This window comes from Poecilia mexicana, unplaced genomic scaffold (assembly GCF_051168715.1).
Source record: "Poecilia mexicana isolate PSO_F unplaced genomic scaffold, ASM5116871v1 scaffold_18, whole genome shotgun sequence".
Classification (NCBI taxonomy): domain Eukaryota; kingdom Metazoa; phylum Chordata; class Actinopteri; order Cyprinodontiformes; family Poeciliidae; genus Poecilia; species Poecilia mexicana.
Genome location: NW_028263387.1, coordinates 4,761,338 through 4,774,174, shown reverse-complemented (window position 1 = coordinate 4,774,174; position 12,837 = coordinate 4,761,338). Strand labels below are relative to the sequence as shown.

The following is a 12,837-nucleotide window of genomic DNA, read 5'->3' as shown; positions in this document are numbered from 1 at the left end:
CACCAAACCGCAAGAGCAAACAGTGACTTTCAAAACTTCTGTGATCCAAATGACAGTGTGAACCATCAAGATGCTGTTAAGTGAAACAAACCTCTGCTCCATCTTGAGTGTAGTGACTCTTCTTTGACACAAACGAGCTAATAAAAACAGTAGAGCACCAAGCTCAGCACCAAGTTGGGATGGTTGTCGTCCAGACCACTGATGGGGATGTGAATGATTCGATTTGAAGGAGCCGGCATGTCTAAAACGGCATCAGACAGCATAATTGGAGGCATCATGAACGCAATAACACTGTTATCAGGCAGTTGCCAGAGCATTCAACAGTCAATTAAAACAATAAATGGAGGTCAGGAGAGAGAGAAAAGCTTTTGTAAATGCATTAGACAGCGTTACCGGCACTTGAAAGAGTTTGATTGGGGTTGTTTTTTGGGTTTGCATGAAATCGGTTTGTCACGGTGGAATCGCCCGATATCTGTGGCCAACTCCGTAAGACACAAAGTCCAGTTTGTTTATCCTGTGTTCTACAGAACTCAATCAAATGAGACCATTGGTGAGTGGCGCTAATTGCGTTTTGGAGAACTTTGAAGTCAATGATGAGGCTTCTTTGATGTGAGAGCAGAGCTCTTTGGTATCATTAATTGCCTTTCCTTCTACAAATGAACATGATTGTCAGCCGAGAGACTTTGAGGACGAATGCCTGCTAGTAAATGTTGAAATGAATTGAGATATTAAACTTTAACGCAACAGCCTTGTAACCTCTATATGTGTAAACGTGGTGTAGGTTATGACACACGGATATGCAACTAACACTGATCACCTTTCAACCGCTGATGTGAAATTACTTCAGAAAAAGTGTTGACATGGCCGTTCCTGCAGTATTTCAACCGGGTCCATCTAAACATATTATGGATCTGTGCTCTGGTATGAAATGATCTTTTGCAGAGAGTTTCAGACTCAACTTGAAACAAAGCCTTAGTTTGTAGCAACCAAAATCGGCTGATAGCATTTGACATTACCCAACACATAGCTCTGACTTTAAATGCAGCTTTTTCTACATGCACTCACTTTCTATATTCGGCATTCTTAACCCTGTGGCTTTGACATATTCGGATATTCACACCGTGCATTTTTTAACTTGCACTTTCAACATAAGTGTCTGGCTTAGAAATGGGCGCTAAGGGTGCTGGGTGGCTCAGGTGGTGGAGCAGGCGCACTGTGTGCAAAGGCCATACGTTTTTGCTTTAAGTCGCCCTAGGTCCAGTTCCAGGTCTCTGGCCTCCTGCCACATTTGTCTTTCTCTTCTTTTGACAACTTTCATCAAAGTCACGAAAAAAGGCCACTAGTGACAATAATCATCTAAAACTAAAATATATATACTCTAAGCTCAGCTGGAGCGCTTTACATTTACTGTTATCAGTAACCCTATTCTTTCCCTTTAAACCTAAGACTCATGTTTTAACTATAAAAACTGAGTTGTTAGTTCACCCTGGGTCTGTTGTTATTGTGAGTGACCCTGCTGGAGGCAGGGTCTGAGTCCTATCATTAGTTAGATCAATGATAAGCACTTCTAACTCTTCTCTCCGACCATCACACATCCACAATAATGACACACACATCTTTAAATTACAGTGATGTTTTTATCAGCTGTCGTGTTTAAACAAAATCCCCATTTTATCACAGAGGAAAGCCAACACGGTAATATACTGAGAGGGCCTGTAATTTGAAAAGAAAAACTGCCATTACGACCTAGTGGTGTGACAAAATATGTCATCCACCCCTTGGCATCTCCCACATCCATTTGTTCCAACATCTGGTCACTTACATCTGAACACCCCATATGCTGTTTAACAACATAATATAAAGGCTCAGCTTCAGGCAAACCCAAATTACAGTCCAAAACCTGCTAAGTGCTGGTAATACTGTCATTACATTTGCCTCTTTTTTTTCTTTTTTTTTGGTTTCTCATGTAGCGCTGTCCGCTGAAACAGGACTATTCCTTCTGGATTTTGTAAGCGCTCACTGATGTTGAGATAAAGGCCTAAAGAGATTTTTCTGCCACTCAGTTCAAATAATTTGCTTACGCAATGCCATGGAAACGTGATGCATAAGGGGCTATCGCACGAAGACATAGCGATCACATAAACATTTTCATTCCAATGTCTAATCTGATCTCTTTCTTCAGATCTTTGCAGTTCCTCAACCTCAAGCAAAGTCTTAAACTTCAAACATGCATCAAGCATGGCAGGTCTACCTTTCACTGCTTTATCACATGAAAGACGACTAAAACTGAGCTGTGATATGAAAAGAATATGTATTTTAGTGCTAACACAGGGTTGTGATTTACACCCCGGTATTGCTGTCAAGAGGTGTGCGATGGCAGTTTAAATTTATCAAGATGTGTGAGGGAAACCCGAACATTTCATAGGGCAAAGTGTCTATTTCGGTGCATCTTCAGGTCTTCAAAGATGGATGGAGGACTGGAGAGAGAATGAAGGCAGAAAGAGAGGGTTATGAATGTATGAGGCAGAGGGCATGTCGAGGTGGTGATACAGGAAAATGTCTCTGAGAAGCAGAAATTGTGAAAGAAAAAGAAGAAAAGAAAGCCAGACCACGGTTGGAAGCCACAGCACCGAACCAACGTGGGCGTTTATTCCTTCAGGAAAAGTTAGGAGAGGATCTATGTTGCTGTGGCAGTGGAAATCAATGTCGATCCTCCCACAGTTCACCTCTTTACCAACGACAGCTCCAGACATCTGGAGATGTTTGCCAATTTGGCTGACTAATTACAGGACAAAAAAAAAAAAAAAAAAAAGTCGTATAATGCCTGTAAAGTTTCTTGTCCACTTTGGTTTTCTCCTCCTGTCTCTCTTTTCCCTTTCAGTCGTTTGGATTTATTGGCTCCTGTTAATCCTTCACCAGACTCCCCAGATATGGTAATAATCCCCATATCCGCCTCAAAGCCTCATTACGCCGCGCGTCATTGTGAGAACAGAAACAAAGCGAGGACCGGCAGGTGACGTGACATTTTATCTGCTTTACAAAAGAATTAAACTAACCCCAAACTCTTGCTCAAAATGGCGGTTCGGTGAGTTGAGCTCGACAGTGAGTCTGTTCTCTATCTCTTCGTCAACAAACCTTGAGACGTACTTTGAATTTCCTAATCCGTGAGCCTTCGACCTCAGCTAGATAGCTCCCTCCAAGGCTCGTCACAGTGTTGACCCGAGTCACGAACATGGTGTCGGAAAAGTCCGATTGATCCAGGAGCTTGTGTGAATGATCTGGGAGAAGGAAGCGACTCCCAGAGAGCAGCGTGGCAGGTGGGGAGGGACGCATCAAGTCAAAGCAAAATAGGATTGTAGATTATTCCTGCCTGGCAGCGTAAATCTAGTCAGCAAACTGTGAAATGAGATATCAGAGTCCTTGAATATTGTGCATAAGCTGTGTTTTGTTTAGAGGCTTTGTGCAATAATAATCCTTTGTGACATTGTACGGGTTAATTCTGTGCCATGGTCGCTTCTGTCTTACTTGATGTTGCAACAAGGCCAACAAATTAAAAAAAAAAAAAAAGAAAAAAAGGTGTGAGCAAATCACTGAACTAATTTGGGAGTCAGAGATACTGAACTACATTTAGCCACAGTGGGAATCATGATCCATCTGAACAGTTCTTTTTCGAAGGTGGAGTGATTATATGGATTCACTAATAAGAATTGTGGCAAGGCCCGTCAATACATCGATTTAATTTATCATGCCATCAATTAATGGCATGATAAATTAAAAAGCTCAATAATGTCCATTTTTGTGATTTGTTGTTTTTCTCTCTTCTCTCTTTCTATCAAAAACTAGATGACAACATTTTTAAGTCTGATTCTTTGGTCTCAACTAGCTCATTTTTTAATGTCAATTTTGTTTTCAGACTTCCTAATTCATTTTACTTGTTGATTCTGCTGTTTTACTTATTTTGCATATTTAAAATGTTTTGGTTTTTCATTAGAATTTAAAGTTAATTAATCCTTGAGAATGTGTACACCATTAACATTAAACTACATGAAAATGGTTTCAAAACAACATTATCATTTATCGCAATAACTTCTGGGACGATTGATCGTCCAGCAGATTTTGTAATCCCGACAGGTTATCATCACAGTGCTATTACGTAGAATATTATCTGGTGTCGGTTCAGTCAGGGAAGTTTGCAGACACTGCTACACACTGCCAACTTCCTTCTTCTTTATTTTGGCTGCCTGACTGTGTGTGAAGCTACGTGTGAGACATGTGAAATGTTGTTTTGATATGAGTGTTTGTGCTTGTTGTGGAGGGGCCCGTCTCCCTGAGCTGAGGGGCAGCGAGGCAGGCAGCTGGCTGGAATTCAAAGGAAACACTGTGACCTTCAGACAGAATCAAAGGAAGATGTTTTGTGTCGCGCTTGTTTTCGCTCGTCTAGCCTTCCTGTCATCTCCTCTGCCTTCTCAGAAACAGTGGCCACAGTCTCTTCCAGCTGGTAGCACAATGCAGGCATTTAATGTGTTGGAATCACATCTCCGGAAGCGACACAAGCTTTTCTTTCATAGTTGCCAAGGTGACAAGTTTCTTCACACGGGCGCAGGTGACCGACCTCCCTTCTAATTAAATACATGTCAAATGATGTGCTTTACAGTAGGGACCCCCACTGTGTGTAACCCTGGAGGACCCGACCGCAGAAAAACATGAAAAACAAAAAGTTCCACCTTGTGGACGGTTTTGTTGCGGCACTTTGGAGATGAAAATATGATGTTTTCAGATTTTTTTGTTGATTTTTTTTTCGTATTATGAAAATTATGTAATATAAAACATTTTTCTGTTTTGCATTTTGTGAAATTCCTGTACAAAAATCGCATATATAAAAATCTCCTAGACAGATTAATAATCATCTAACACTCCCAACGTCTTTTTGATTGTTGCTCTTACAAGGGTTTTTCAAGATGTAGAAGTTTGTGGATCTTGTGTGAAGAAACGTTTATGAAAACCAGACTGTCTCTGATATGTTTTGGATCCTTATCCTTAGTATAAAACTCATATGTTGACTCTGCCTGTTGGGGGTTTTCATTTGGAGCTTCATTATTGACAATCTCTCTGTTTTGTGCACAGTATACAAATAAATCTGATTGAGTGGTTTCATCTAACAGTGCTTGGAAATAAATTTTTTACACACCTAGTCAAAGTTCAGGCCTAAATCCAATTGAGAATCTGTGGCAGGACTCGAAAGCTGATGGTTACAGAAACTCACCACCTAATATGACTGAACTGGAGCTTTTTAACTAAGAAGAACAGGCAGCTGTAGCTGGAGTAAAAGGTGAAAATATATCTACTAATGTTAGAAAAAACAGAAACACACCACACCTTTCAGATTTATAAATGCAAGAATTGTTGAAAATGGTGTTTCATTTGAAGTGCTACGGCCTGGTACATAAGGTCAACCTTGCGGCCGCATCATGACCAGACGTGGAAAAACACATGAATATTTCAGCCAGGCTCTGTTTTCATGTGGGGTAAAACTGAGAAAACAAACAAAAAAATGAAATAAATTTTACATCAATATGTTGTTTTTCTCCCCCCAAAATCCCCACCCCAATGCTTTTCATCTCTTTTCCTGCCACTTTTATCAAAGTGGAAGAAAAGCCTCCAAACTTCCAGTGGTTTCTGTGGTGTTTAAGGTGAACTTGTCAGTAAACAGAAGCTCTCAGACACCAAGAGGGGAAAAGGTGCCAGTAGACACAGATTTACCAGATACGTTCTCAATAAACAGTCTCTACCCAAACCCACTCTTAAAGTTTAACTTGGACTGCCGATTGATCAACAGCACAAACCGCCTCTTCCTATTTCCTTCATGTTGTTTTCCATCATTTAAGCTATTTTCATTTTCTTCCAACTACCTTTTCCCCAACTACCCAGCTCTCCCCAGCAGCATATATATATATATTTTTTTTCATTTTTTGGTCTCTGCAGGCAGAGTTGGATGTTGAAGCTGCCAGAGAAGAACGGGCTCCTGAGCGCTCAGGCTAATATTTACCCTGCGCTAAACTGAGCAAACAGGGATAAAGCAAACAGCTCTGTCCCTGGCTGGCTGCCTTGTTGTCCTCTCATTCCCACCCTGCCTTCCTGCCACCGCCTGCCGTGCAGCTCACCGCTGGCTAATCAAGGCATGCGCGCCACGCGCATGATGTTTTTAAGCAAAGCGCCGGATGAGCGGTAAATCTGATAGCCTAATCTGTTTCGGCGGCGTGTCTTTGGAAATCGGGGTGTGAGGATTATTAGCTCCACACCTGCGTAATCCGACGGCTTCCAAGCCAGCGGTGCTGCAAGGACGGCTTCCAGAAACTTTCACATTTCTGCTGCTGTTGTTCACAGGAGGAATCTTTGTCTTCTCTTTTTCTGGTGGAGAGTTTTTGTCTGGTACTATTTTTCCCCCTCCCTGGTCAGAGTTGAATGCAATGAATGGTGACAGAGGTCTGTCGATAAAGTGGACAGCAACAACAATACAGCAAATTCAATTTCAAGAGAGTTCAAACTCCCTCCACTGTAAAACTTTTAAATCGCCTCTTTTTTCTTTATACTGTTTGTTTCAGAGCAGTCAAAACCAGAAGTTTACATACACCATTTTGTTGTTAAATCAGTGTCTGAAGACACATCAGACCAAACCTCTCTCGTATTAGGTCAGTTGGAATTACCAAATTATTTCTATTTTCTGGAAGCCACAATAATGACAGAAAGAACATGTCAGAGATTTATTTATCGATGTCTTCAAAATCAGACGTTTTCATAACCCTATCCTGCAGCAAACTGCTCAACTTTTTGCTCCTTGATCACCAGGAACAAAGGATTGTTTGACCATAAACAAAACTCTAAAGTCGCCACAGAACATATGGATTAATATTGGGATTAAATTAAATACAGGAGGTCATTTGGTACGCAAAATTTTAACAGGAGGAATGCCTCTACAGAGCTCTGTATGCAGAGTGTTTGGTCACATTGACTTGTCTTTAGTCAATCCACCACTTTTCCTCAGATACCCTCAGTGGGACACTTTCAGCAACTACTCCGCATGATTCAAACATAAGAAGTTTCATGGTTAAAATCAGAATATCAAATATTTAGCTTTTCTGCAAACTAAGACCAGACTCAACTGATCACCTGTCTGGTGAATTCCTAAAGAACAGACAATCCAAGAAAAGCACCAAACCTTTAGGTTTCCCCATAGTTTTCATTCTAGTTGTAATACTGTTGAGCTTAAAATAGGCAAAATTGTCTTTGCTCCAACCACAATTGCAGAATCAACATCTTGTCATTTTTGGTTAGTGCATGGATTTAAACCCAGTGGGCTCCATTAGGATCCAACAAAGTGGTTTATCCTAGGAAAAAATCTGAATTTGATTTAATACGGTCTGTCTGATCTGGTGTAGTTGGTTTAAGGAGAAGATATCCTTCAAAAACGAAAAAAAAAAAAAAAGTCAAAGAATGTTGCTCGGAGGGAGAAGTTAATTTTGCAGCTGACATGATAGAGACGGCGTGCCGTCCGACGATGTTTTATGCAAACTAAAGTGGTGATTATTAATCACCGCCATAGACGATAATGACACCGTTTAAATTTTCTAGCTTCTAGGTCAGAATGAATTGCTTGTTCGAATCTACAAAGGCGTATGATAAATGAAACGAGCCATTAGGGGAACGACAAAGCCCGTACGCTACACTTCATTATCCACCTGGGCCACAACAAAAAGCACAAATTACTGTTGTTCCCCGGTTTACTTCTCTGATCCCGGTGCCGCAATTACAGCTTCAATGAGATTTTGGGTTGTGCAAGACATGAGCAAAGTTAACTGACCATGCACACTTATCCATTAGCGCTCTTTAAATGTTCCAGTAAAAGCCCAATAAATTCCACAGATAAGTGAGGAGAAAACATTAATGGGTAAATGAATGTTTGCTGCAGATAAACAGAGTTTTATACTAAATAAAACAAACTAAAAAATTTTTTTTAAAGTACAAAGGATAGGGAAGTTAATGTCACATTATCATGCAGCAGCCAGCAACCGATAATGAATAATTAAATGTATAAATTGCTTTCTTTTAACCTTTGGCCCATGTAACACCTGGGCGACTGCTGTGACAGTCATGCATAATGTGGATGAAATGTTTAAAGAACGCTGATGGAATCAGCCGGTGAGAAAGGGATTGTGTCGCAGCCCTGAAACTCGCGCCGCCTGGGCGGTGAGTGAAAGCGGCACCCCGATGCGACGACGGGTTAATCACCCAAGTGTTTAAAAGTCTGAACTGTTTTTAAAAGGCACCGCTAAGCACAATCAGGCGTAGCTGTTCCAGAGCGCTCTGAAGGAGAGACTGTTGCGGCGCCTACAAAGCGGCTCGTAGAGCAACAGAGGCTGTCGCCGACAGTATGGGGCTGTGTGAAAGTTTTGTTTACATGGCAGGCATAAATCTTCAAAGATGTCAGCTTGAAGTCAACGGAAGAGACGAAAAACAAAAGCCTCTCTTGCTTTACGTCTTTTCTGAGAAGCGAGGCGAATGATATGGTGTTGAATGTTTAGTCCCTGAATTTATGTCCCCCCTGAGTCAGAGTGTAAGAAAGTAGGACCAGAATCCACTGCAGACATGTCAACACCTACAACCCATTACTAATTCACCTCGTGCTAACAAGATGCTAATATGAACACAAAGTCATCCAGAATCTGTCGTTTACAACAAAAGAGGGCAGAATTGTAAAATGGAGGGAACAATGACATTACTTTAGTGGAAACCCAAAGTTAAACTTCTTAGAAAATTTGAATCGCATGATCCAGACAAGTAAGCATACTGATAAGACCTGTTAGAGGGGCATTATGTGTTTTCCAGGCACATAGTGTCATTTTATAGCACAATCAGGTAACTTCAGTTATAAAATGCAACATACATCAAATGCAAATTAAATGAAAGTTGATGTCCTAATTTACAGCCTTGAAATTGTGTGTCTGTCTCTTTAAGAAGCTCCTTTCTGAAACTCCATCTTTGGTATTCAGCATGGTTGAATCTTTCTCAATCAAAGATAAAGTCTTTTCTCTCCAGGTGTCCCTTGGAAACAGGCATGCCTTCATAACCTCGCGCCTGAATTACCACGATTCGATGTTATTCGAGGTCGGCCAGCGCTCTCTACAGCGTCTACAACTGCCGCAACGTGTAGCGGTGTAATCTTTAAATGGTACCAGACAGTAAGAGAACATCACGCCGGTGCTTCCACTCTTCCAATTCGGCTCAGGATTGATCTTTAAATCTATGAATGGTCTTTTTCCCCTCAGCACTTTGAGCTGCTTTTAGTATGAAGGGTGCTTAATACACAAAATTGATTGACTGACTGATTGATTGATTGATTGATTGATTGATTGATTGAACCATATGCATGGACAAACGGGAATAAAACAATGAACTAATGGAAAATTTAATGCTAATTTCTGCAGTATGCTTCTCCGGCCACATTTTATCCCTGCTGTAACTGGAATTGCCCTCTCAAGCAAGCAATTGTTTCCAGTGTGAAATAAGACAAGAATTCCACCATAAACTTTGAACACAGTTCATTATTCACCATGGGTAATATGGCGCATATAAAATCCACTGGAACTTGCAGCTATAAAGTTTCTGTTTTTGCTCCTGTGACGGTTTGTGTCTCATTAAACCAGGAGCACACGTATAGAACGGTGCAATCTATATTTGCGAACACGTTACTTTATTGTTTGAAGTCTTAGAACAAAGAGGAACATGTTGCCGTTGGCTTTTATTGCTAATAACAAGGAGCCGAACAACAATGTGTGGACTGTGCCCTTATTGTGACCGCTTCATCTAGGAGCGCACTTTACTGCTAATGTTGTCCTCTGAAATCAATCGCATTGTACTTAGAGGTATCAAAATAAATGAGGCATTGAATTAAAACACACAATTTATACCAGGCTTTTCATTTGCACGTAGAATTTTTATTCTGCTTTATTCACAGTCTTGCAACTCTCTGTGAATTTCGTTGTCGGATCAAACTTTGCTTTTTTTCTTTTTTTGTTAAATGACGTGTCTTTGCTCAATCAAGCAACAGGAAGGTGTAAAATCTCATTGACAGCGAAGCTCAAGAAGGACCAGAGAAAGGTGTTCTATTATCATCATTACTCTGGGAAAATGTCACCTTAAAGAGTACCAGATGCGCTTCTCCTTACACCAACTCTCGCGTACTTTCTGCGACGTGTCGCTGCGAAGTGAACACAGTTTTCTGCGGCTGCTCTTGCAGAGGTGCGACCCCGCATCCCCAGCAGGTGATAAACACCACCGTCTCTCCAGCCACAGGTGCTCTGTCCTCCTTAGCTGCGTCGCCATAGCAACCCCCGCCATTGCCGGTTCAGTGGCCATCAGCCATGATGAATCATATGCCAAGAAAATGATAGGACAGTGATAGCGAACACTTATAGCCTGGCCTTCAATTTGTTCTTTTTCTTTCCCTCTTCAACACACCCACTGCACATATATACCGTATGTCATAGCACAAGCACACACACGCAGATGCAGACACGCTCACGCACGCACGCACGCACGCACGCACGCATGCACACATGCACACACACACACACATCATCCGCAGAGGAATTAATGGTCACACTCAAAAGTGACAGAGAGGAATAAGTTGGTGCAAACATCACTTTGCTGCTTCCTGACAACACAATCAACAAACCCTCTGACTAGGAGAGATGCTATAGGGGGAGACGCGTGTGTGTGTGCGTGTGTGTGTGTGTGCGTGTGGGTATGAATGCATAAACAGAAATGTGCCATGATAAAATTTCTAATTATTACAAGTAGAAGACAGGAGTGGAAGAAGATATTAGCCGTGTTTAGCACTAGCTTTAAATAGGCAGCGCTAAGAGAACACACTGTGAATAGTTGAAATCTTAACTGCCTGATGTTTGAGCTTCTGTCCAGTATATCAAAGCTGCTCAGAGCTTTGATATACTGAGCTACAGAAAATTGGCTATAAGATTTTAGGAATCCTAATTGAAAAACTTTATGAATCACCCTACCGCGATAATATGGTGAGATTGGCTAATAACATCTGAAACACGAAAACAAACTGCTAGTGTCAGGTGAAAGATACACGGCTCCACCGCTTCATGAAGCTGTAACAGAGCTTTAGTGACTCAGTCGGTTCTGAACCTAAGCAAACATCACCGACCATGTCGTATTATAACCGCTTTCTGATTAATATTTGTCTGTAAACAATACTACTCTGATGCAAAAGAACAAAGGGTCACAGTATCATATCATATCACATCATATGATATATTATACATTGTAATGACTTGAATTTGGATATTTAAACAGTTTTTACCTCAAATGCGCAAAACCCCGAATTTCAGAGTCCAAAATGTCATTATTTTATGAACACAGATGCTAAAAAAAAATACTGTTAAACTATGTAAAGCTCAGTGTCATCCTACTGACTAAATGAAAAAGCATCAGACATCTACACTGTACACAGCCTGATCTCCTGACATTTACTGTTACAGTTAGACGTTTTCCCTCTGACAGGCTGAGCTGGGGATAGATATCAATTTTTCATTCTGACAAAAAAAATCATCTGCACTTTGCAAATGTCCTCAGAACACAACCTGCGAAAGTAAAGAACAAAAACAGAAATAATGTTCACTCCCATCAATAAATATCTCATTTGGCCTCAACGCAGCAAATTATGTTTGGATTGATTTCTTTTCCTTCCTGCCTTCAGTTGCTTCATCCTTTTGTGACCTTGTAAAGGTTTTTCTTTATTTTTATTTTTATTTTATTTTATCCTGTGCAGCTCTAAACACGTGAAACACAAAATCCTCCCGCCTCCCGGCTCGGGTCCAGCTTCATATTTCCGCATTGGTGGGAAAGCCCACCTTGATCGGGTCACTGGGAAGGACGCCAGTGTTAACTGTGTTCACACACACACACACACACACACGTACACACACGCACGCACACACGCACACACACCCGTCCTGACCTGTGACGCCCTACGAGTGGGAGTGTGAAGGTTGGACGGAGCTTGGATCCGTCCGCTAACAGCTGGGAGCGGCTGCACATACGTAATGTGGATGAATGAAGGCAAACATATGGAGATGCAGTTCTCAAAAAGGAACATCGACAACCTGGGTGAAGCTGCTCCTCCCCTCTTTCTTCAAATTCAACAAAATGGTTATCACATGTTTGTGCAGCACAAATTTTTGTTTGTGCCGCAGTCATCGCAAAGACACTGACAAATGTATCCAGGCGTCACTGAAGGTCAACCAGGCAGTCCTCATTTGCCAAATGGAACAAAATACAGTTTAAATGAACTGAGCTACACTTGTGCTGGTTTGTGTAGTACAGACAAAAAAATTGGCGCTGTTATCATTTCAAGGATATGAATAAATGTTTCCGGAGGTCATCGCAGGTCAACCAGTCAGTCCACATTTAGAAAATCAAACAAAATATGGTGTCGGTCGACTGTGCTACGTTTGTGCAGCAACATTTTTTTGTTTGTGCCGTTTTGAAGATTTAAAAAAGAAAAATGATTCCAGAGTTCACCAGAAATAAACCTACCACTCTGTAGCTTCCCCTACACCCTAAACTTAATCAGTTGTGTAATTGTGGATTGGCTGATTGACCTTTGATGAACTCTGTCTTTAAAACGACAGCAAAGACGTTCACTGCTCAAACGTTTGACACCAATTTCATCTAATTTGAAAGTTTGGGGTTAAGGAGGGTCCATCCATACGGTACAACACACAGCTTGTGTGTGAAAGTAGCACACACACACAC

General features: G+C 41.2%; 1 protein-coding gene across 1 annotated transcript in view; it reads right to left on the bottom strand.

The window, feature by feature from the left end:
- LOC106929110 (neurexin-2-beta-like) overlaps positions 1–10,395 on the bottom strand; it is an 80,444-nt gene extending 70,049 nt beyond the window's left edge. The window contains exon 1 of the mRNA XM_088015979.1: positions 10,193–10,395. Within this exon, the coding sequence (XP_087872105.1) occupies positions 10,193–10,395 (203 nt within the window). The remainder of the gene's footprint in view (positions 1–10,192) is intronic.
- Between the last annotated feature and the right edge of the window lie 2,442 nt (positions 10,396–12,837).